The sequence below is a fragment of the Montipora foliosa genome, chromosome 5 (genome assembly GCF_036669935.1).
Source record: "Montipora foliosa isolate CH-2021 chromosome 5, ASM3666993v2, whole genome shotgun sequence".
Lineage (NCBI taxonomy): Eukaryota > Metazoa > Cnidaria > Anthozoa > Scleractinia > Acroporidae > Montipora > Montipora foliosa.
The window spans coordinates 10,406,662-10,431,661 of record NC_090873.1 but is presented as its reverse complement, the minus strand read 5'-3'; the positions used below and the strand labels follow the sequence as shown (position 1 = coordinate 10,431,661).

Here is a 25,000-nt window from a genome sequence, read left to right as displayed (position 1 = left end):
ATTTATGGAGAACACTTTCACTCGCTTCAAAACGAAGATCTGTTGTCATGTCTTGGACTTCTGCAAGACCTTGGTTATGTCTCGAATAGCAAACTCACTCTCATCAAAGATTTTGTCGCCGCAAAGTCAAGCAGCAGGAAAGAAATCAATGAAATCATTGATGACTATATAGATTCTCATCCGCCTCTGTATGATCCGGAGAAACAATTACAAGGAAGAGACGACGACTTCAAGAGGATCACAGCAACACTTGAAACAGGACAACCATCCGTTGTTAACTTGCACGGCCCGGGAGGAGTTGGAAAGACAACGCTTGCTCAAGAGATTTGCTCAAAATGGCGCGGCGGAAAGTCTTACATTTTCGATTTAAGAGAAGCAAAAGATTTGAGAGCAATGTGTTTTAACATCATGAATAAGCTTGGCCTTCCTGTGCGTTTGGGAAGCAAAGACATGAGTTTTGTAGTGGAAAAAATCTTTGAAAGAGCTTTTGAAGAAAGCGAGGGGTTGCCTTTGCTTTTTCTTCTTGACAACGTTGAACAGTTTACTTTGGGACAGGGGAAGGAAGGTAGTAACTTAAAGACGTCATTCATGCTGTTCCTCGGAAAGCTTCTAGGGTATGACAAAGACAGGAAGACGATACCTTTAAGGATACTTTTGACATCAAGGACGCCATTGAATGAGGCCAACAAGGTGGAAGATTATGAACTGCAACCTCTCAGATGCACTTTTTCCGAAGAGCTCCTTCTTTCTGACAAGACCATTGACATTAACATTGTCCAAAAACAGAAGTTGCTGAATGCCTGCAATGGGAAACCGCTTCTTGTGAAAGGGTTAGCAGCAATTTTGAAACAGGAAAGAAAACTTCCCAGAGACCTGATCGATGAAATTGAGAAATTTATCCAGGATTCTGAAGAGAAAGGGGATATGCCGAAGTCTAAACATGACAAAGATGTCAAAGAAAAAGCTTATTGTTATGAGGAAGCAGTTGGTCATGGTGAAAAATCTGTGATCCATGAAATGTTTAACACATTACCATCTGACTGCTTAAAAGTATCAGCAGTTTCACTCTCTTTGTTTTGCGGCCCATTCTCAGCTTTGACAGCAGCACAGGTTCTTGGCATTAGCCTGCCAGAAGCTGTGGCACAGCTTGAAGGTTTAGAAACCAGTGCCATCATTTTTGTTGTGAACAGAGAACAAAAGGAGTTGATGTATGACATTCATCCACTGTTGAAAAACTATGCTGACAGCATAAAGGATGATGAACGTTTTATTGAATCGTACATGAATGCAAGGAGGCAGTTTTATGAGCACTTTATGTCAAAAGTGAAAACAATTGCAGGATTTGTAGAAGCTGACCATGTTCAAGCATTCAAGATGTTTACCAGTGACAGTGCAAACTACAAGTTTGCAATAGACATTTCCTTGGAGTCAAAGTTTTTCAGCATTCCTGGTGAATTTCATGACATTGCCTTGATTGTGTCACTAGTCAATGCCTTGCTGTCAAACGAGAAGAGATTGGAGCTTTTCAAATCATGGGCTGAAAATTGCAGTGATGATGGCAAATCAGGTAAGACAAAAATCATACTTAATAAATACGGGATACATAGATTCCCACCTTCCCTAATGAGGCCTTAACAATCAGCACAGCAATACTACTGTGTAACAGATGTTAGTTTTACTAAAGGGTTTTGAGGAATGTCAGAATAAAAAGGTGAGATTTCTTTGGAATACTGACTGGAGATCGGCCGCTTCATTTGTTGGCTTTGGTTTGTGTATTAAACAAAATACAGTAATACAGTACCACCTGAAAGAATTGACCCCCGGGACGAGGCAATACCTCGTCTTTGCCGCGGGTAATGGTCATGGGCCACCGAGGTATGCAATTTTTTTTTCCTCAGTAAAACCGAGGTGCAATTTATTTGCCGTGGGAAATTTGCAGTGAGAGAAAAGATGAAGCTTGCCACGGGAAAGAACAATGATCTGTTGTACTAGTGAAATAAGCGGAAGACTGTCAAGTTTTTGATCTCAGGGCGTGAAGAATCGATTCTTAATGCAAGAAATTGTAATCAAAATGAGAAAGTGCGCGATTTCCGTAAGGACTCAAATTTTATTATCTTTACATAATGTAAAACCGAAGAGTTCTTTACTGTAAAGATACAAAGATACTGTTATTAACTGCAGTGTAAGCGACAGCTGCATTATCCAAACAATGAAACACTTCTTATATATCCAGGCTGTAGTACTGTATGTGTGCATGAGAAATTTGTTTGGTTTCGAAAAAGGTTCGATTGTGTCTGTTTTTGTCCAAGGCTGACCTTACTTTATTTGGAAACTTGAAATCCAAACTTGTGCGATTGTCTTTGTTTTATCATCGCCATTTTGGTGAAAAGCAAGTATTCCTTCCACATATTATTGTCAAACTTGTCAAATTTCAATTTTAATTGATACATTCTTGCGAGGCATTGGAGCTATTGTGAATAGTATTGCGAATAATTAAATTTTAAGAATGGTTTCTTTCTTCATCGCTTTCATCAGCAATAAATTGTTATGTGTAATCATAGCAATTGCGGCATGTTGACTGTGCATGGAAAACAAATTTAGGAATAGACTGTGATTAGTGGAGAAATGAAGTCTCTTAATTATCTGAACGCTCATTGTTTGCTTATGAATTGTAAAGACGCAAAACCAGCAAGCGAAACAAACTTGAGAACTTTTGAAATTTTGCCTAAAGAAGGACATAATTCTTAACTTGATGTTCAAGCTATCTTTGCTCCTGTGCTGATGTTGCGCTTTCACGAGTAACTCTTTTGGCAGCCTGCCGTCGCTCGTGATGCATGAGCCACGCTGATGTGCACCAATAATCAAATATTAACCAGAGCATGAAAACAATCTTTTCAGTTGAGATCAAATAATTTATTACTAGTTGGGGGGTTTGATATCCTGGATTGTTTCCTTGGAATGTTTTTCTTTTTGTAATTTGTTACTGTAAACAACTTGGAAAGTAATACTGCAGTAGTAAACCGCAAGAATAATATTTACGTAAGTCTTACTTTGAACAACAAACGGTTGGTCATGCAAGGTCTTCAAGGATATGTTGAATGTGTTTGGTAAATTCTCTGTGACCAGCAACCCGACATTTCAGTCAAGTTAAATTGAATCTGCAATCGTAACGTTTTGGACAGTGATTAGCCACACAACCTAGCTGGAGTAGTCTTAAACCTTTCAACAGGGCTTGAAATTAACGAAAAAATCCAGTCGCAATTTTGCGACAAGATTAAAAAATTTAGTCGCAAAATCACCAGGCTGCATTGCGTTGTCAGCGGTTTAGCAAAAAAAAGATATGAGCCCGCTATACTTGTGTGTAAAGAAACTGCTGAAAATGGCTAACGATCGAAGGAATGGAGCTGTGCACGTAACGTCGCAGCTAAATTACTCTACAATTATGCTATCTTCAGAGAAAATTCACAGCGAGAAGCCAGGGTTCGACACCTGGCTACCTGCATTACTAGCCACCGGACTAGTGATTTCTAGAATTTACTAGCCCGAAGCAAAACTTGGTAGCCCGGATCAATTTCCCTCGAAGTCTACTTCAACCCCAAACACGCAAACCTTACTCTAAACTTAAGCATTTTGTCTTCCATTGTGATAACAATGTGTTATTAAGGAAAAAGTTAACAAAATGTTCGTTTCACATTCACTTGTGCACGCGGCGAAGGCTAACCGTAGAATGCCAGTGCACAAGCCATGGGAAGCTCGCTTTCCACGATGGATTAAAAGTTCTCTTTCTCTGAGTGCTCTCATAAATCTTACTGCTTTCCTGTCTACTCGTCTTTTCAGTTTTTTCCACCGCTTTCCCCGTTTTACATGGTGGCGCCTCGTAATTTGTCAAAAATCGCTCCATCTTCACAATCGCTTCAAGTGCGAAGCGATGGTGTGAGGCGATGTGCAAGGCATCACAACATTGGTAGGGAGAAGACTGGGGAAGACATTAACCATTAAGCTCAGAGTCTGGGAACTAGCGATGTTTACGAATGACACGCAAGATAAAAAAGACGCCAGAAGATGATAGATTTACGTTTTTTTAATCAACTGTGAACTTCAAACTAAAACTAATTATACCTAGTTTATTTCCATTTTTCTACTAGCCAGCGGGCTATTAAACGTGGTTTTTTACTAGCCCGACAAAATTTTTACTAGCCTCGGGCTACCGGGCTAGCGGAGATGTCGAACCCTGGAAGCAAAATAATTTTGTCATTTATTTATTTATTTATTTTAGCAAAAGTAGCAGCAAAGTGGCAACTGCTAATCCTTTTGTTTTGAAAGTGCGAAGGTGACAACAAGTCGCAAATTTGTGACTTCTCCAGATATTTTAGTCGCAAAGGGAAAAATTTAGTCCCAAATGCGACTGTATTGGTCGCAATTTTGAGCCCTGTTCAAGCGGGCATTGCAATGGCCGATCACCCAGACCCTGAACATGTAAGCTTTCAGTTTTGTATATTATTGTCAAAACCCTCTCCGGCTGCAGGATATCGAGATAATAAATGTATGTTCCGTGCGCTGAGCTGCAAAAAAACAAGCGGACAAATTCTCCCACAAACTGAAATATGAATAAAATTTTAAAATGTGATGACGGCGAAGTCCACGCAAGCGGGACAAATTAGCGTCCACGAAATCGATTTATTGAACCTTCGAATGAATAGTCCACAAGAAGTCTCCGAAATAATCACTGCAATCAAAATATGTCTCAAAGAAGGTTTCAAATGTGGTCGGAATCTGGCTTCAGATATTCTCTTTGCATGTAAAAGGAAAATAAAGGCAATCAAGGTCCATGACTAGCCGCTATATCCTCCTTCCTGTTCGCAATTTTCAGTTTCTGTTCTTCAGTGGGATTTCAACATTATAATCTGGCTTATCGAAACACAAAGTCAACGGAAGCCCTTTACAACTCTACCGCAGAATTTTAATTACGGAGGGTTTACCTCGGTTGACTTTCCTGCGGCAACTTTAGAGCCTAGCTGTAGATTTCCCTTGGCAGAAAATCGGCCTACCGTGGGATTACTGAGGGAAAGTCGCGACAGGGTGATGCAGTAAAGTGGTCAATACTTTCAGCCGGTATTGTATGTCTTTAAGTATTTGATTTACTTGTATTTTTTTGTATTGGTGGTTTAGGCTTTTTTTCTAATGTTCTTTTCACATTTTTGATTCCTGTAGTGGGAGAAATGGATTTATTTTGTTGTTGAATGTCATTGACTTGACCTATCACACACCATTAATTTGATGCTAGCCTCAGTGTCTACTAATGTTAATCCTGTTTGGATGGGGTTAGTACTTGGATGGGAGACCAGTGCTGGAAATAACTTTTCCTCTTTTATAGCAGCCCAGTCAAAATGTGCCGGCAGCCTGCTATTTGGCCGCCTACAACACAATATCTGCCGCTTACATTGAATTCACATTTGTCAGACTTGTATTCAGGATGAGGTTGTTTCGAGGTTTTGTTCATCACTGGAGACTATAAAGTACAAATTATACTAATAAAGTATTATCATTTATCTTACTATGTTGTCCCTTTAATCGCTACATGTATGTTTCGACTGCATACTGCAAGCCTTCATAGTTTCTCAGGCTATAATGTCTCTTAAAAACTTGCAGTTCAAATTGTAACTAAAACACACACCACGTAAACCCGAGCCGCACACAATCGTTCCTATAGGAACGCCTTGAACATTGCGTGCTAATGGCGTGGGAAAACGAGCTGAACGGATGGTCAGTGGTCAGGGTTGTTGCATGTACAAACAAGATGCTGTCCAAATGATCTCGTCATGTTGGCGCAGGGACTCCGCAAATTTCTAAATTTTTTCAAACAGTATCAGGTGTTTAGCCCCGGAAACATATACCTTTGCATTGAGATGATATATTGCTCAAATGATTTGAAGATCTGAAGCCTTCAGTTTAACTGACTCTATAATATATTAGGAGTTAACTTTCAACACCTGAGTTTCTCACTGTCACAGTTGAGAAGTACATGTACTTGCTTGTACAAAAGTTATCCTTTTTTTCCAATAATGCTGCTGGTGGAATGTAACTTTAATTTGAAAATCGAAAGTCTTGTGTAACTCTTCATAACTGTTATCTTAATGCTCTCTAATAGGGGCACAGTTTACCCTAAAATGCACCAGATGCAACCATTTGAAGCCAATAGTTTCAAAACTTCTCGGGAGAGCATGCCCCCGGACCCGCCTAGGATGCAAGGGGCTCTGGCCCTTTCAGCAGAGTCCAAAGGCCTCTCCTGCCTATTACTATAGCCAGCTTGCCTACTACTCGGAAACATTTTGACTGGGCTGTTATAGGTCATGTGTCCTTTCAAATCTTCATTTGATTGGACATTTTACCATTTTGACCAGACATTAAAGGACGAGGATGCTTTAAAAGTGCACATTTTTTGTATCCACCAATTAAAAAATCACATTGAGTTGAGTTACTAACCGATGTTTGAGCTTCCTATCTGAATTCTGGCCGACGTAAATCCCCTTCGAAACAACCAAAAACATGACATTCAGCACCTCCACTTTGAGGCAAATTTGGTACATGTAGCCCAACCAGCTTTTCGGCCAGGTCATTCAGTCCGAGTTGTGTTCTCTTCGCTGGTAATTGGTGCAGCACTTGAACCGCACTGATTTGAATCGGAATGTGTCTGATGACAGCGAAGGTGAAGAAATGAACGAGCGGCATGAAGGCACATTTTGGTGCATGCTGACCGATACTTACCGGTACAGAGTTGGAAGACAAGACGGAGGGTATCCTGAATCATTTCAGCTGTTTCCTTTGACTTAAGCCGTGTATAGTTTTGCATTTTGTAAATTCATATTTTAAACTGACTGTGTCTCCACTTCGATTGTTATTCTTTCTGTTGGTGAAACGCGAAGGGATTGCTTGCATCATGCAGAAAGAGAAAGAGAGCTTTTGGAATCCGATTGTGTTCTTAATTTAAGCGGTCTTAGGAGCTGTGATAGTGGGCTTTCATTATTGCAATCTTTTTCTACCCAAAAGCTTGTATTGGTATTCCTTCTCAAAACTTTCATCCGTAAAATGATAGAATCATACTCATTTTCTAATTTTTTTGGGTACTTGCCATGGCCGAGTTTGTGGAGCCACTTCTTTATCAAGTCTGGCAGCTTCTTTACAGGTGAATTATGAATGTTGTCTTTTTTGGATCTGTTTTTGCAATATGGAGCTGAACACGATGGCGTTTTCAAGTTACATGGAACAAAGTAAAAGTGAATAGCCACAAAAACACATTGACACTGGCTGTGTTTTGAGCTTCCCGACTAGCCAGCCGGGTTACTAAAAATTCGGTTCAAAATGGTGGGGCTCTATTTGGTGTTTTTGGCTCCTTTCGAGAGGAATTTAACTAGGCTAGGATTTAGATTGGGACTCAAACAAGAGTTAATAAATAGTCTCTGTGTGAACTTTAAATTGGTGGGTACCAAAATTATTCGCATTTTAGAGCGACCTTGTCTTTTAATTAGCATTAGGACTGTTCCTTTATGGGTCTGGCCTGGGCTGAAAGAAAGGAAGAAAGAAAGACCATGTCATGTGATCTCATGAACTGCGATGTCAGATTGACGGCCTACAGAAACGGGTAGAGGTTTTCCCAAGTCTCTTTTTATTGTCAAAATACTATTTTTCAAAGTAGATATTTGCCTTCTTTAAGTGACAAACTGTGTTGAAAGCTCAAAATAAAGATTATTTGAATTTTTGTGATTTAAGTACTGTGTCCAAATTTGCGTAAGAAGATAAACATCCCAAACGCATGCACATGCAAGAGAAAAAAAGGCGTATTCACCTCTTCATTGCATTCTCATGCAAAACAGGAATTTTTGTTTATATTAAAGATTCTTTCTCCATTCGCTAGCAATCATCCTTTCAAATGTCACAGAAATCGACCCATCCGCAAATATTTTGGTTTTTAGGTGATAAAAGGTCATATTTTTGGGCAAATCCGGGCAATGCACGTGACACCAGAAGTGATCAATTTCTTTTCACAAAATGCCCCAGAATCAAAAAGTATTGTCTCAGAAGACAAGAACATCTTTCTAAAAACCTATTCTATGCAAAAAGTAGGTTCTGGAGCTAATTTTGAGAGTAGAAAGTAATTTAACGGCAAGCTATGTGAAATACTAATTATGTTTATGCAACAAAGAAGCTCGCTTTTATTTGACAAGAATATTGTTTACGATTGCCATTATTTTGCCATAAAAACCATCCAGATGCCTTTGCTAGGCTCTTAAGAAGCTCTCTATGTAATGTTTTCCGTGATTTTGACGAAAATTCCCTTTTTTCTTCGTCTAAAGTGGGCACTTCGGCATATCAGAGAATTACGTCATTTCAACTGAGCCCAAAAAAACTGGCCAGTGTGACTGGCTAATTTTAATATATAGATTTAGCCAGGCCGAAAAGCGGAGCTCCCTGGTTATTTAGTCTTACTAAAGGTTTTGAATTGTCTGCATTTTGGTGTTTCCAGTTGCTTCTTTAATAATTACATGTAAAGCATTTTCTTTGCTTTCTCCTGTAGAAAAATTCATTGCCTAACTAGTGAATTCCACGGTACATTTTACGCTAAAAACCGATATCGCATGAATCATGAAGCCATGAGTACGATATCGGTTTTTCGAGTGACATTTACTTTGGAATTTACCAGTTTGGCAATGAATTTTTCTTGCACTGCATGAATTTTAAAAGAAAACAAGCACACCCTCACCGTGGGACATCGAAAACCAGTTGGGCAAACAGATTAAAAAGCACTTGTTCGAACGCATTTAAGAGCAAAACAAACAAACAAATCAACTTTTTCTTTATGTCCAAAAGAGTACAGATAATTGTTATTTAATTCCAGTTGACAATAAAAATTCGATTTTCATTCCTGAACAAAGAAAAAACCGATTAAACCACTTTTTGAAAATAACAAACGGTCTAGTGCCCAAGGAAAGAATTTGTGGAGTAACTTCTTCCACTAAGTATGAGCCATTACTGGTATTCTGTTTTGTTGTTATCGTTCTCTTTCTCTCTCTTTTCGGTTCTGTTCTAGTCATAGATCCTCCAGGCATCATGTAACCTTATCAGAGCTTCTAAAGATATGACAAAAATTGCAATACAGAGAAAAAAGTAGCTCTAAGCAAATTAAATCTATAAACAAATGAATGAAGGGGTAGTTTCTAAAGAAACTGTGGTGCTGCGTCGGTGGGGAAGTAGTATACAAAAATTTGGTTTTATCAACGGAGTTGATAATGTAAATTGGCCACCGTACAGAGATTCTAAAAGCTGACGTTTCGAGCGTTAGCCCTTCGTCAGAGCGGATTCGGTCAACTTTTAAAATAAAACAGCTGACCTCGGTGAGCTCTAAGCTTGAGCCTGCGATATGGTCACATGATACTGGTCAGTGGATACCTTGTTTTGACAGGTGTCAATTGATCAAAACATGGATGTCCAATATCAAAGATGTATGCTGTAAACTAGCATGATAATCTTCTGGTGTGCCAAAATTTGGAGAGAAACGGAAGTAACCCAATTCTTCGATGAATTTTTCATTGATAGGTCAAATTCTTATGGTGGCCCACATTCTACCCATTTGTCTGCGTGATGCCTCAAAATGAGTTTTAAAAATAGTCCCATTTTTCAATTAATATGGTATCTTCGATTTGTAATACGGGATACATAAAGTATTTTCCTGGTGCTGGTGCTGGTGCTGAACATTGTTGATACTTTTTTCACTGCAGACTCTTTCTATTCCACAACTGCCCCACAAAATTAATTTTCCCCTTCCTGCTTCGGTGGGGAACTGTAATTTTCTGGGAATGGGATGCAAAACACGAGCTAGGAGAATTCCCGGCCGAGTTAGTAGTTACACTGGAACCTAAACAAATTCTGCAAATTTATTGCTTCTATGGTTTCTTGTGAACGTGAAAAGAATATTAGGAAAAAAGCCTTAAGCAACCAAATACAAAGTTAACCCAAAAAAACCTTAGAGATTAGATGCTTTTGTCACAGAGACTTTGCAGAGGTCTTCCATCCAAAAACTGACTCCATCCGAACGGGCTTAACTTTAGGGAAAAATATTTTTGAAAGCCAAACTTGTAGACTACTGAAGGACTGATACAGCAATGCAAAAAAATAATTTTGTCTGGCCAATACCAGCCTTCCTTATCGTTTTGGAGATCTAACGAATTCACAGGAAAGGAAAGAAAGGAAGTTTATTTGTCGTTCTAGCGCTGGAGCACTACAGTGTAATTGGGGAGACTGTAAACTGAAATTAGCAATTAACGCAAATCAATTTTTTCAGTGAGTCAAGATATATATATACACATGTTATGAAGTAATTAAAGAAGACTTCAGAAGATGTAACATGATATAGCTAGTGGATAAGCAAACCAAAATTACAGAAGAATAAAATACCATTGTAACACTATATACAGAATAACAAGATTGCTGATTATCCGTCACATTCGTTTATCCCAAGAGGTTCGATAGTGTGTGCTTTTTCAATGAGTTGGGCTTTCCGAGCTCTCCTGAAAGAGTCATGTTAAACTTTATAAATTAGTTTTTTGATGGGAATGAGTAACATATTACTGTGTGAATGGTAATTGTTGCTAAGAAAGTGTTCTGAGACTGTGGTCTGGATATAACTACCAGTGGGATAATTATAGAGTCTGTGTTCGTTAAAACGGTCTTTAAGCCGACGTTTGGTTTCCCCGATATACTGAAGACTATATAATTAACATTATAGTGTTGCAAGTAATGCGAGATTTGATTTATGGCTTTCTCCTGCAGAATAAAAAGTGTATAATAGGGGCAAAGAGAATTAATATTGAAAGCGTGTTTTATATCACGTTCAAAAACTCATTAATAATTCATAAGCCCATTGACCTATCAAATTGTTGATAATACATCACGTGTAGTGACTTTATATCTATAAATCTCTTCCTTATTAGTATGCAGTGTTTTATCAGATATAAAGACACTGCACATGACTTATGAATAATAATTAATTATCAACACGCAACTGACACAACAAATGGTGGGTGCATATTTAATGTTGTTTCAACTAATTTCACACACAGTAAATTTACTTTTGCACAAAATTAATGGTACAGTTGTTAAATACAGATCTGGAAAAATTCTCTATACCATTAGTACAGTAATCTGGTAAAGGCATATTAGACAATACTTAAATTCCTCTCTTCCTCAGCATTTTTAGGCTTCCGAAAAGCTCTGGAACAGGACGCCATGACCTCTTCGGTTAGTAGAAGAAAAGTTCAAAACACGTGTGAGATTTGATTTTCTTGCATACTAATTTATACCCAAAATGTTTTTCTCGTATGCAAATTTCCAACATTCACGATAGCATAATTGTTATGAAATCTATTGACACATGCTTTTTCAGGAATGTTTTTGAAGCCGTTCAAAAAACTCGCAGCACGTGTTTTATCGGGTCTAAAACCACCCAGCTGCGCCTCGTGGTTTTAAACCCAATAAAACACTCCTGCTCGTTTTTTAAACATTACTTCACACCAAACCTTTAACCACGTTTTAAAACGATGTATACTGTTTTTTGTCAACTAAACATTTACAGTACCGTGCAAAAGTAAGTTGACAGTCTCTTTCGAGTCTCAATTCTCTACTCGATCCTCGATCCTTGCGAGAATCAACGATTGAGGAAAGACAATCTAGAATCGAGTCGAAGGAATCAAGAATTTAATGAGCTGGTCGCTTTTGACTAATTCCTCGATAGACTAATAGCACAAATGCAACTGGGAATACGAAAAAAAGAAAAGCCTGACAAAGTTTCTCGGAGAACAGGGTTGTCATTAGAAAATGTAATAGGTGGCCTTCTAGGGGGGTCCGGGGGCATGTTGCCCCGGAAAATTTTGAAATTTGAAACGCTCTGAGACGTGTTTTCCAGCATTCTGGGGCATATTTGAGTAACATTTTTTAGCCAGACATTGATGTTAGAATCAGTTTAATAATGATGTAATAATATGACTCAATTCCATTTCCCCGTTTTTGCTTTGAAAAAAAAAAAAAAACCAGTGACTCAAGCTCCACATTTAAAAAAAAAAAGAGCTGTCTCATTCATCAGAGTATTTTCTCTTATCTCTGATCGACTTATAAACATCTGGCCCCAGTTGTTCAAGCGATAAATCACTATCCAGCAGATAAACACTAGCAAAAGCAACTGAGTTATCCAGTGGATTTGTTAATTATTCCATGAGAGTGTGTTGGATGTGAGATGGTAAATAGCCAACAAGGGCTATAACCAGTCTCATATCCAACAAGGGCGAATGGAATAATAATCGTTTTATTAAATTCCTTTAACTCCAAAAGTAGGGTATTTGAACAGAAAACTAATATCATTAAATTTTTGCTTTTTATTATTATTATTATTTTTTATTCAGAGAGAGTACATGAATACAGTTTTGCTTTCAGTTTTGCTGGTAACCCTCAAACCTGCACTGCTGCAGCATTTTTTCCACATTTTAGCCTCAAAAGCGGCCACCAAGAAGTCGCAGCTTGTTAAGCTAAGACTTGCTTCCAAAACTTAATAAGTAATTTCTTGGTGGAACGTCGTCGCTATAATTAATTTGTCCTCAGCAAAACAGAAATGGGCAGACATGCTGTGAGATTCAGTATGTTGTCCACAAAAGCAATAAGGTGTTGCACACTTGACAGGGGGGTGGTCCATGATCCTAGAAAAAGTGTGTTTTTGAAAGGTAATCACAGAGTTAAATCGTTTCATCTTGTTAAAAAGAAGACAATGAATTCAAAATACATGTGCCTTACTCCATGCACATGATTCCAAAATGGCCAGCATTTTGCTGTTATTTGGTTTTTATGCAAAAAGCGTTTTAGTTACCCTTTCAACGTTAAATACCCATTTGAATTTTGATTTTAAGACCGAGGCAAAACAGATATCTCCTGAAACACATGTAGTTAGCTGCAAGCCTATTTTGATAATCGTCATTAAGTGTCCCCTTGTTCTTCTCCGCAATGTTAACGTCACTCGTGTCGAGGAATACAGACAGTTAACGTCTGAAAATGACTCCTCAACTCTGCTCATCAACGAAAGATTAACAACTGTATTTACCGTATCTGAAATCAGTATCACTTATGTTATTGTGAGAAACCAGTAGCAGCAAAATGCTTAAATTTAACAGGACACCTCAGTTAGATATCAAAATTGGTTGTGCTTCTAATTCTGCACCAATCTGGACATAAGTGAGCATAAGTGAGGCAATGTGGTGGTGATTTACAGGACCCAACTTGATAACAGTTCTCGTAACTGAAGTGGTCATCCTGTCAAAATATGTTGTTGTTGTTATTATTTTGGAATAAGGTTTCAGCGATTGTCACCACCGACTATAATTTTATATTGAAAGAAATGCTGGGTTCATGTATCATCCTAGGTCAATTGACACCTTTTTCTACTGGGCAACTATCATTCCTTTATCAGTGTTTTCAATCAGCACTTTATTGGTCAAAGCTGATTTCCTTGGATCTTTCATGTGATGTTTTTACTAAACTCTTTGCTTTTTCACGGCAGGCTCACTCTTCCATGCTCATTTAAAGTGTTGGGAATCCTTGTATGTCTTGCAGCAAGATGGGCCTTATGAGGCTTTTAAAGTGTTGGAACAAGCAGCTTATTCGCTTAAGAAAGTCCAAGATCAAACAGCAGAGAATTTCACGCTGACCCAAGGCTTGTACTTGTATTTCAAAGGTGAAATCTATTATAAGAAAGCTAATTTCAAGAAAGCACTGGAATGCTTTCAGTCATCTTTAGACTATACGGAAAAGCTGCTGCAAGTGAATGACATCCTTCCCAGGTGTTATAATGCAATGGGTAACTGCTATAATGGCCTCAAAGATTTCACCAAGGCCCTTGCGTTTTACACCAAGGCTCTAGAGATGGATGGTGCTGAGTATCATAACTTGCCGGTTTACAAAAATCAAATTGGCACTATTTATGAGGGTCTAGGCAATTATGAGATGGCCGCTGAATGCTACAAAGAGGCAATCAGGCTTTTAGAAGTGCTTGAAATTTCAGATTATGAGGAGGAAGCCAATTTCTGCAGGAATCTTGCGAATGCTTATCTCTTTCAAGGAAAATTCGAGGAAGCAATGAAACCAGCTGACAAGGCCCTTGAAATAAGAAGGAAATGTCTTGGAGATCATCCGGATACAGTGCAAAGCATTTTTCAGCAAGGCATTATTCAGGCAAACCTACAAGAGACTGAACAAGCGTTAAATTTGTTCCGGAATGCTTGGGAAATGGAGAAATCACTCAAACCGGGGAACCATAGCAAGGTTTGGAAAATGCTTATTGACGCTATCATTGACTTGATAGGGGATGATAGTCAGAAGACGGAATTTAAGAAAGAAGCTTTGGCGTTTTGTCAGCATTTATGGAAAGAAGAGAGGGAGAGCTCTTGGCTTGGCTTTACTGAACACAAGCGAGTCATCATTGACACTGTTGCAGAGTTTTTGAGAGATATTGAAGGAGAGGAAGATGTAAAGCACAATTGTGAAAAAGAGGAATTGTGGTTTTATGATGGATTCCAGGGTGAAACGGAAAAAGATTTTTATACAAGATTCGATGCGGCAATGGACAATCAAGAGCTCAACAAAATGTTAAAAAATAGAGTGGAGCTCTTGGACAAGATACTTGAGCTCTGCAATCGACTTGACATGCATGCGGATCGTTTAAAGCACACAAGATCCAAGTTAAATTTGTACAGTAAAGTTCTTTTCAAGGCAAACTTTGTCGGTGACAAAGGCTATGAGAAAGAAACCCTCAGAAGTAAAGTCGAACAACTGTATGAAGACTTAGATGAAAGAGAGAGTATCACCAAATTCCGAAAAGATCTTCTGAGTTCCTGGCGATTGAAGTGGGAACAGAGGGAGGGCATTGAAGAGACAACAGAGATGATGAGCTCATTGGCCAGACAAAGATTAATAAGAAGTATCCTTCAACTGTGCTTAGACCTTAAAGAAAAGAAGCTTCACAGAAGGTACGGAGAGGAAGCCTTATTATTTTATGAAGAACTGTGGACGATAAAGTTCGAAGAAATGGACAAACGGAAGATAAAGAAGTTTCTTCGTGACATCAAAGCTTTGGCTTCATCAGTGGGAGATAATGAAAGAAAAGATCTCTATCAAGATATCTTGCAGGTTAGTTAGTTTTCTCTTGGTAAGAAGAGAATGAATTTGAAGGCTTATGAGGCAATCTCGACCCTAGAGATCTTTTCTTGACTGAGGGACAGAAGAGCTCTGGGGAACCCTGAAACAAACTGTCTTCTCATTGGTTTTCGTGAAGAACAATCAAAAGCGTACTTTCTAATTGGTGCATTCATGTTAGCACGAGGAGTGAGCAGGCGCCGTGAGGTTCAAATAATCAATTCTTGGCTACAAGAACCCTACGGCACATGTTCTCCTACAGACAATGTAGAGTTTCCCAGAGCTTTGGGTCAATCCAAGGCTCTGGTGACGAGAATGGCTACTGAGGGTATTTGGCATATGTTTTTGGCATGAGTTTTAGTCCAGATATCTACATGTAGTACTGGGTTAGAGAGTGATAAACCATGGCTAAGCATACGACAACCAATTTCTCTTAACCGAAAACCTTGATTTCAACAAGGCAGCCCTGTGGGAAAAAAACTACTTAGCGATGAAGCCGTGAGGAAACTGGAGAGCCAACTTACTCATACCTCTGTTGGGTGTGCATATTTCCAGTAAGAATGGTGCACAAGGGCAGTTCCTCTCAAAAAAAAAAAAAATTGATGTTTTCTTAACATTGCTGCTAGACTGATTTCACTTTGGCTCTTTTTAAATTCTAGTGTGAGTGCGAAATTTGTGTAATTATTTTTGCTTTGTGAATAATCAGTTATTCACAAAGAGGTGAGTTTTTACCGAGGCTGATTTAACTTGAGGAGGGCTTGATCATTATTTTGGATACATGTACCCTAAAAACTGCATTCAAAGGTTGTTTTTTTGCACATTTTGTTTTATTAAACAATACTACTTAAACAAAACAATAAGGAAAAAATTGACCAGCATGCGTTGCTGTTGGGCATCACGTATTGCGCATGCACCTGGCACATTAATGTGATAAATGATCTTTGTTGGCAGCTAGCCCATTTATCAAGAGATTGCACTGATTCCCAGGATTCACTGTAGGCTTTTAGCTGTGTACTCAGATTCATATTAGAGATTATTATACAGTTGTCAATAATTTGTTGCCTACATTTCACATTCACATGTATATTCTTGATCTTAACAGAAATTTATTAACACTGGGATAAAACCAGCCGCTTTGGGACCCAAAGGTACTTGTGCATTTTAGTATTCTTTTTCTTATTGTCTTTGTGTGTCACGTAAAAGACGATCAGGAAGAGAGGTGAATGATAGGTTTACTTTACTTGCTAAACTGCATGTATACTTGTTGACACATACAGTTTAACACATCCCCGTACTACATGTATTTGTAATAGAGGCCAAACACTTACCAGATATGTAAGCTTGAAAGAAATTTGCAGTTTGCTCTTTTTGCCTCTTAAATTAGTCTGAAATTAGTCTGTTTTCATGCTAACTGATTCATATTTACAGAGGAAAAGCAGTGAGATCTCAACTCAGTGCAAAATGGCTAATTAATCGTTCCTCATTGGTTATTCATCTTTCATAATTTTGTAACATTCCCTTCGTTTGTTATAACCCCAAGTACCCTTACTCAAAGAAACCACCGTGACACAATGGAGTGTCAGTGGAGAGGAAGAAAAAGAAGAAAGCAAAACCGTGTTGGTAGAAGAGGACGAAGAGGTAGAAGTAACTTCTGAAGACTCTGAGGACGACCAAGAGGTCAATTTAACTTCTGAGGAGGAAATTGACATTTCATCTGAGGATGAAAATGAATACCCGAGTTCCTTTTGTGACACGAATGAGGGTAGCACTGTTTTATGCAGGTAAAGATGATCTTTGAAGTTTGGAATCACTGTTTATGCCAACAAAAATAAAGGCAATCTCAATCCTACACCGTTTAGTCTTAAAGGTGTCCCTCAAGCTACAATTATTCAAAATATTCTCACAGTTTGGTTCAAATGTCGTCTCGTCAATCAAAATTTCGTGTAGACATCGCTACATTGTAATTATGAGAAATGAAGTCAACAGCTATTCAAACTGTAACATTAGTAAGCCAAACTTTGGCCAAGTTCAACTAATCTCAAAATTCATCAAACACTCTAGTCTTTGTACTGAAAGAAATTAACCCTGGTGAATGAAGCACAGAGATTTATTTATTGATGATGAGCCACTGAGCCATAGGAGTCTTGTGTAGCTCAGGGGTAGAGCATCCAAACTATTAAGTAATCGGACAGTCCTAAGCTCTAGTTCTGCCAAGGAGCACTCGGATTTTTTCAAGTATCCCCAAGTCATGGTCGATAAGTACCGTAAACACCGGCGTATAAGCCGCACCTTTCTGCTCAAAATTTTCGGATCGAATCAGGGATGCGGCTTATTTTCAAGACCATCTAGACACCATGCCCTAAATTTGCATAAATTAACAAGTTTAGCAAAAATTCTGAAGTCTGTATAGACCTGTGAAGCAAATTAATAAGAACTTCATAAAACAATACCACATTACGCATTGATCATTGCTTTTGCAAGTTTGTTTGAGCTTACACAATGATTAAACCTTCTTCGTTAAAAGATCTTTTAACCGGTTTAACATTGCCTTTCTTGAGCAGGTGAACTTCACTCGACAGGGAACGGAATCTCCATTCTACCACAAAGTTGTTTACCAAGTCAACGATGGCCGCTCACTTCGACAGAAATCGATCCACCATGAGCGAGAATGCCTGGTTACTAAGCTAAAACGAACCGAAATGTTCGTCAGGTGTTTTTGCGTGTAAATTCTAATGGGAAATGGAAAATACTGTATTAAAGATGCCAGAGAAAGATCGAATTTATGTCCTAGTCGGATTTTCATACTATTAGAGAGTCAAAATTATAGTTACATGAAAGAGTCTGAGTATTCTCTGTTTTAAATGTTAGTGAGTTAATACGCGGGTTGACACGTGCAAGAAACTTGAAGAAACAGTGCATTTACATGTAAGACATCTTTGTCAAGACTCCACTTTTGATTTATTTTAATTTCTTTCAAATTTTTTTTTCCAAAATCTAAGTTGCTAAACTCGGAGTGCGGCTTATCTGCGAGTGCGGCTTATACGCCGGTATTTACAGTAATTAAAATCTCTTCACTCTAGTCTTTTTCTGAAAGAATGCAAAACATTGTATAGTTAATATATGGAGGTGGTTATGAGAATTAGCGAGTTTCTCTGTTACATGGTTTTTTTCCCATCAGATTTGGCCATCATCCATGGCATTCTTACAATTAATTTTTAAGCAGATGGTTAATTTTAAGCCTGACTAATGAGTTAGGTTTGCTTTGTATTTTGGTTGGTACGTAGGCATAGTGGGCCAACTTTTTTGTTTGACATTTTCAGAGAAAAGGTTGTCAAAGGAGGGGCACGGTGGGACCTCAAGCAAGTTGCCGTACACGTAATATTCCCTCCAGGCGCAGTGTCTGAAGACAGAACATTGACCCTTCTTCGATGGAATCCTGGTGCCCGTAGCCCGCCTCTCCATCACCATGAGGCCATTGTCAGCGATGTCATCGAGCTATCAGTAGTGGACAGTCCGGGGATTCTACATTTCAATGAAGCTGTCACAATAGTCATTCCACACCGTGCTTCAAGTCTTAAGGGTTATGAAGTGGTGATTAAAACTTTGATCAACAGTGAAACCAATGATTGGGACGATATTGTTGAAACAGAGGACTTGCGGACATCGGATGGTGAGAGTTTATTTTTATTTTTTTGTGTGTGATTTTAGTAAAGTAGGTTTTGTTTCATTATCAAAGTTGCAGCAGACGGCTGGCGACGACAACAGCTTAAAATGAACAATTTCTCTAGAACTTCTACATGTACTTACAAAAGGTAGATTGTTTGTAAAACAAAGTTAATAATAACAATGATGATGATGATGATGATGATGATGATAAACAGCTCAGTGGAAGATGTTTGCATTCTCTATGGTGACCACAAGTCAATAACTCGAAGCCCTTTTTCAGACATTAAGGAAGACCATGAAGACCCTGGTGATGTTCCAGACTTCCTCTTTCCTGTTGCTGTCAGTAAAATAACACAGTGTTCAACGTTCGTTGTGGTGTGTCGTCTAAGATTGCATCAACATACTATCACAAGTCAGGAAAGTGAACTGGTGTGGCCAGAATTTCCACTTGCAAGAATATCTTTTCCGCAAAATGCCATTCGACAGGATGAATCATTTGAAGTTGTCGTTGAGGTTAGCCTGTCACACCTGTCTATTACATTCCCATGTTTAATCGAAATTTGATATTCTAACCAAATCAAACGTTAAGCATAGGGCTCCATTCTTGAAGAGTCAATTAGGAGGACACCATTTCTTTGAAAGGAGCACAAACATGCCCATTGTGACATCATTTGAAAAGTTCAAGCCTTCTGGATTCTTGTAGTATGAAAATAAAGCAGTTCACCCAAAAGATCCTCCAGGCATTAGTCAGGTTAATACATACCTCAAGTACTAACCTACTGTACTTCGAGGTCCCTACTGTAAGTTACGGAACAAGTTTTCTCCATTGATTTTATAGCCTAAGTGCGAAGCATGCGGGCCATAAATCAATTGCAGAAAAAAAAAAACCCAAGGATCTCTAACTTTCAGTATGGGCTAAGAAAAAACAAGGTTAGTAAGACAATAATTATTATATCTCTGAGGTTATAAGGTGTGTGTCAAAGGAAACTAATTGAAGTAAAGCAGAAAATTTGACTGCCACAGACAATTGGCATGTTTCAAAATCTGAAAAATTAATTTTTCTTATTAGCTTTTTGAAATAGTTGCTAGCAAGATTCAAGCAGTGTTACAAGTTTATTTCACATAAACAACATTAAACATTTTCCAGTAATGTTGCATCAAAATTTGAAATTTAGCAGTTGAACAGCTGTCCGCACAGTAGAATGCAAGCTGCTAAAGCAACATGCATAGTGTGTATGCTATCAGAGAGATGGAATTAAAAATTATTTACTTCATTGGAGTAATTAGAGGGCACATTAATAGTAGCACTTAAAAGAAAATTGCTCAAACCAGATAATTTAAATCCAAACATACCTACTAAGTTTTATATTTTTAAACATATTTTAGGTCTTGGGTTTAAAGATTATTTCAGTCAAGACAACTGTATTTCAACAAAAAATACTTGTAATTGCAAGGCACGTGAGCAGGCCATATGTGGCTTTCCTTAGCTTTCATTTTTATCTTGCTGAGGCAAAATCAATGTTGATAAGGTAGATTCTCAATTCAATGAAAAACTGTTGTGTTAACATTATTATTATCTCTGTACTCTGTTTTTTTTTTCTACATGTATTTTGTTTAGCTGCAAGAGGTTTCCCAAAAACTGTTAAAGCAGAAGCAAGTTTTGCCAGGACTGATACTGAGATTAAAGAGGCCAAGAGCGGTTGATTTTCTGAAGCCTGTAACCATCCAGCTTCCATTGTCATTGAAAGAACGTTACAAGAGAAGAGACATCGATATGTCAGTAGTACGTGTTCGAGTCCTCTTCAAAGAATCAAGCCCTGAGGAACAAGAGTGGATTGAAATAACAGACAAACTTGGGACACCACCAAGATATGACGGAAATATCATTACATTTGAAGTCAAGCACTTGTCAGCGTAAGTTTCAAAGTTAGAGCTTTCTCTTAAAATTATTCTTTTTGCTGTTGTACATGTATATGCTCCTGGATTTAATTTTTTCTCTGCTTTTCAAGTACAACAACAATTTCTTCATATCGATTTTCCTTTCGTGTCTCCAGTATTCTTTTAAAAATCAGAATGGGCTCTTTGCATGATACTGCCACATGGTACAAAATGCGCCTTGCTGGATGGCAAAAGAATGCAACAGCCTCTCAAAACAAAGCGATTTCAACCAGCCAAACGTGACTTTTCTTTGTTTTGGATGTCCCAGTGCGTAGCTTGCCATCCAGCAGGGCAGATTTTATACGATGTGACTGTTTCATGCAATTTTGGGGGAACTGGGGGGGGGGGGGGGGGGGTGGGTGTTGAGGTGTACAAAACCAAGCGAGCAAGGAGACTGGGGATAGCAGAACTGTGATGTCAATACCAGAACGAAATTCTTCCAGGGTCTGAATTCAAAAGACAAAACGAAATTTCTATCCCTAGAATTCCCTGCCTTCCTGTATTGCTGTCACTGGCTTACTATTTCCAGTCTCTTTTCTAGGGCGGGTTTTTTACCCCACCGGAAGTAAAAATTCCGATTTTTTAAAGGCTAAAAGGCTTAGATTAAAAATCTTAATGGAATTTTTGACGGTTTTTTCTCTTAAAAACAATGATTTTCGATTGAGTAATAAAGAAAAATCTGTCGTAGGCTTCAAGGTGACTCTCATCAAACAGCTATGTGTACTAAGTGCAACAACAAGAAAAGATAAATCCTTGATAAAGTGTATTGAATGTTGTGATGTGCTTGGTAACTGTAGCTACCGGAGAGCCACATAAAATCACCCTGTATTTTGTAAATACTGAATAATAATATATTGCAAAAACAAACTCTGTAATTCCCCCCTTTTCAAAAATAAATCATACAATTATCTGGAGGGGAATGAGAGCTACCTTGACCGTCTGAAACTTTAAAGTGGCTCAGAATGAGAATTTTTTAACTTTTTAGAGAGTTTGATCCAAGTCACTTTCCAGATGGGATTTTAGATGGCTTTCCCCATAGCTATTTTGACATATTATGTCACAACAATGAGTGCATAGTGTTAAGCAATAATTGCAAATTTATAAATTCCCAATTAAAAGTAGCATTGCATGAACGCACTGTAGAGGCAATTCCAAGACTGTCTCTTGAAACGGGTTCCGCATGCATGTATTTGACAATCGTATTCCTGAAACTTTCACCTCTCATCTCTATAAAAATTACAATTTGAATTGTTTCCGGGATTTTCCGAGGTTAAAATATCCTTTAAAACCGACGTTTCGACCAGTTTTACTGATCTTCTCTAGGTTGTTTTAAAAGTGTTACCAATATGGCGGATCGCGCGGAAAATGCAGTCTGAGGCCTGTCAAATACTTGACAGGCCTCAGACTGCATTTCCCGCGCATTTTGATATCATTTACACGTTGTGTAATGATCACGATACGTCATGTGCGGTCACCAAGCTGGACGACTGAAAACGATCCGCCATATTGGTAACATTTTTAAACAACCTGAAGAAGACCAGTAAAACTGGTCGAAACGTCGGTTTTAAAGGATATTTTACCCTCGGAAAATCCCGGAAACAATTCAAATTTGTATTTGACAAGACTTCTTTAAATTTTCCAACCACGTGCGCAATTAGACATGACTTGAAGAACGTAAGTTAAAAAATTATGATTCATAACTCACCGTTTTGGGATTCCTGCCTAGTCGCTTCATCTGTGGCGATCCAAGGCTGCAAGCTTGAGACAACCCATTTTGAAGGGTCCTCTTGTGTGCTCATTGATGAACCAGTTCTGCTCAAGCTCCTTGGAGCTGTGATGATGACAGACTTTCACTGGACACATGTTTACACTTGGCCTGCGTGGCAGGCGTTCGAAGGGGAAAGGAAGGGAGAACCGGCGGGAAAATGAGGAGGTCGCGCGAGGAAGAAGGGCGCGACCTCCTCATTTTCCCGCCGGTTCTCCCTTCCTTTCCCCTTCGAACGCCTGCCACGCAGGCTAATTTACAGTGGGCATATAGAAGGACTCTTGTTGCATTTTCAGATCACCCCTCATGGAGTTATAGGCAAAAGGGTCCATTTTTTTACCAGATCTATGCCTTACAACAACTCCCTCTTGTTGCAGTTTGAAGATTTTGGTTGATTGTTGTCAGAGCAAACTTGCATTGGATGGAGGCTCTGGTGCAGTTATTGATCAAGCTGTGGAGTCAGCAATCAATAAGTCAGATTCTGAGCCAAAAGCAGCATCTTTTCTAGTGTTTGTACCCAGAGACGCTGCTATCAACCAGATAACGGAGTTAAGGCTGTACTGCGTGCCAACCTGTAAAAAGCGCGAGGTAGATGGTGATGTGCCTAAAACGAATGTTAAGATAGGAGATGGAAGCTCTGATAAACTCATGTATTGCAACGACAAAGCTTACATGTTCCTATCCGGAGATGTAGTCACCGCTGTAACACCTGATCGCTTGCATAGATTTCATCTCAGGTGAGACAATTTACTTGACTTCAAGGTTTGTAAATAAACTTAAAGTAAAGACTGTGAAAGTGCCCCTTTCATAATATTATAAGGATCAGTAACTGAGGAAATGCGTGTCGTCAGCGAAGTGAAGAGGAGTTTCAAATGCTTGGTATTGGGTTTGGCAGGTTAGATAAGTAATCCTAGTCAGGCCATTCTTGGTGTGACCATTTCTCTTTTTATTGCATTTTCGTTTTGTTTACGGCCTTTCTGTTCTTTTTCTCTTATGTAAGTTTGTTTGTGAAATATTGCATCTACGTTAGCTGTAACCCTTACCTGGGATATGTAAATGAAAAATCAGTTTCCACACCGTTCGTTTTTTCCAAAATCCAAAGAGTGATTTATTGTTGAGAAATGGTAAACATGCAGCATGCTACCGTCGACTTATGGATGCACGTGGAAAGTTGCGACTCTCTTTTCTTGAGAAAAAGAAGGAGATTCCCATTTAAATTAGTAGATCACTTTTTGAAAAGAGCGCCCATTTTGGCTGGTCTTTCATTTACCGGATCCGAAATAATTAATGTCCATTATGAAACAAGATCAAAGCAAACATAACAATACCTAATAATTAGCAAGGGCTAATCGGAATATAACAATGCATGGTTGTTTTGCCCAGTCTTAGTCCAGTGTATGAAAGTCTACCCCGCATTTTGTAAACAATGAAGGACAAACCAATTGTCATCAGCTAGTAGGGAGTTTAAGAACCATTAAGACTGGGGCGTCATTTCTTTTTAGTTTCCAAGACCCCTTTTTTCAGAAGAGTCTGCTAGTTCGCATTGAGAGGAAAGGAGTTTTGGAGGCTTCATTCCACAGTAGCCTAGAAGAAGATGAAGATAACATGTTGTGTAAACTGGAGATGATACTACCTCCTAAAAGTGATGTAAGTGGTGTCAAAATTCTCTTTCAAGTGAATGAAAGAAGGAAACCCTTTACCCTGTTCTCAATACAGTAAAGTACAATATTTATTCACATTTCCCCCTGTACATAGGAGGTATTCTTAAACTAGTTTGAAGTAGACTTGAAGGAGGCGACGTGGATCAGGTGTTTGGCAACTGGCGCATGGTTCGGGTTCTAGTCCGAGGGTTGTCCAATACAGTTTCATAAACCTCTAACCATGACCTCAACCAGAACCCTAACCGAAGACCAATACATCAAGTTCTTAGGATGAAGGGAACACCTTGAGACACATTGTGAACTTCATGCAAAGTACCATGAATCTGATTATGCAGCTTTATAGATTGTTTTCACCTGATGTCACAGTGGCCATGTTGGTGTACAGAACAATAGAGAAAAAGTCATTTGGGAATTTAGCTCTATTGTAATACAAAACATGGGCCATAATTTGATATTGTTTTGTGCACCAACATGGCCGTCTCATCATGTCATTGAAAACCATCTATTGGACATGTATGTCAAAGCCTGCTGTTACCACTGACTGGATTCGCCGTGGATGTCCCAGAATTTTACTCCACACTGTTTTGTAAATAGCCAACTCGATGCGTCTTTCCAGTTGGGTTTTCCGACAGCGTTAACTATATTTGAATGTTATTTTCCGTTGAAAAGAAAGGTTCATCATTGGATAACAAGTTGACAAAATGTATTTCAGTTTAAGTTACTAAACAGAAAATGCATCTATGTA

At 38.6% G+C, this 25,000-nt stretch overlaps 1 protein-coding gene across 2 annotated transcripts in view; it reads left to right on the top strand.

Annotated features, from left to right (window-relative positions):
- LOC138003602 (uncharacterized) overlaps nucleotides 1–25,000 on the top strand; it is a 35,659-nt gene that overhangs the window by 160 nt on the left and 10,499 nt on the right. For both annotated transcript variants that reach the window (XM_068849748.1, XM_068849747.1), the window contains exons 1-9: nucleotides 1–1,567; nucleotides 13,595–15,219; nucleotides 16,328–16,373; nucleotides 16,766–17,006; nucleotides 18,546–18,895; nucleotides 19,172–19,404; nucleotides 20,510–20,805; nucleotides 22,972–23,331; nucleotides 24,097–24,241. The exon at nucleotides 1–1,567 is cut by the window's left edge and continues 160 nt beyond it. In XM_068849748.1, the coding sequence (XP_068705849.1) occupies nucleotides 1–1,567; nucleotides 13,595–15,219; nucleotides 16,328–16,373; nucleotides 16,766–17,006; nucleotides 18,546–18,895; nucleotides 19,172–19,404; nucleotides 20,510–20,805; nucleotides 22,972–23,331; nucleotides 24,097–24,241 (4,863 nt within the window). The remainder of the gene's footprint in view (nucleotides 1,568–13,594; nucleotides 15,220–16,327; nucleotides 16,374–16,765; nucleotides 17,007–18,545; nucleotides 18,896–19,171; nucleotides 19,405–20,509; nucleotides 20,806–22,971; nucleotides 23,332–24,096; nucleotides 24,242–25,000) is intronic.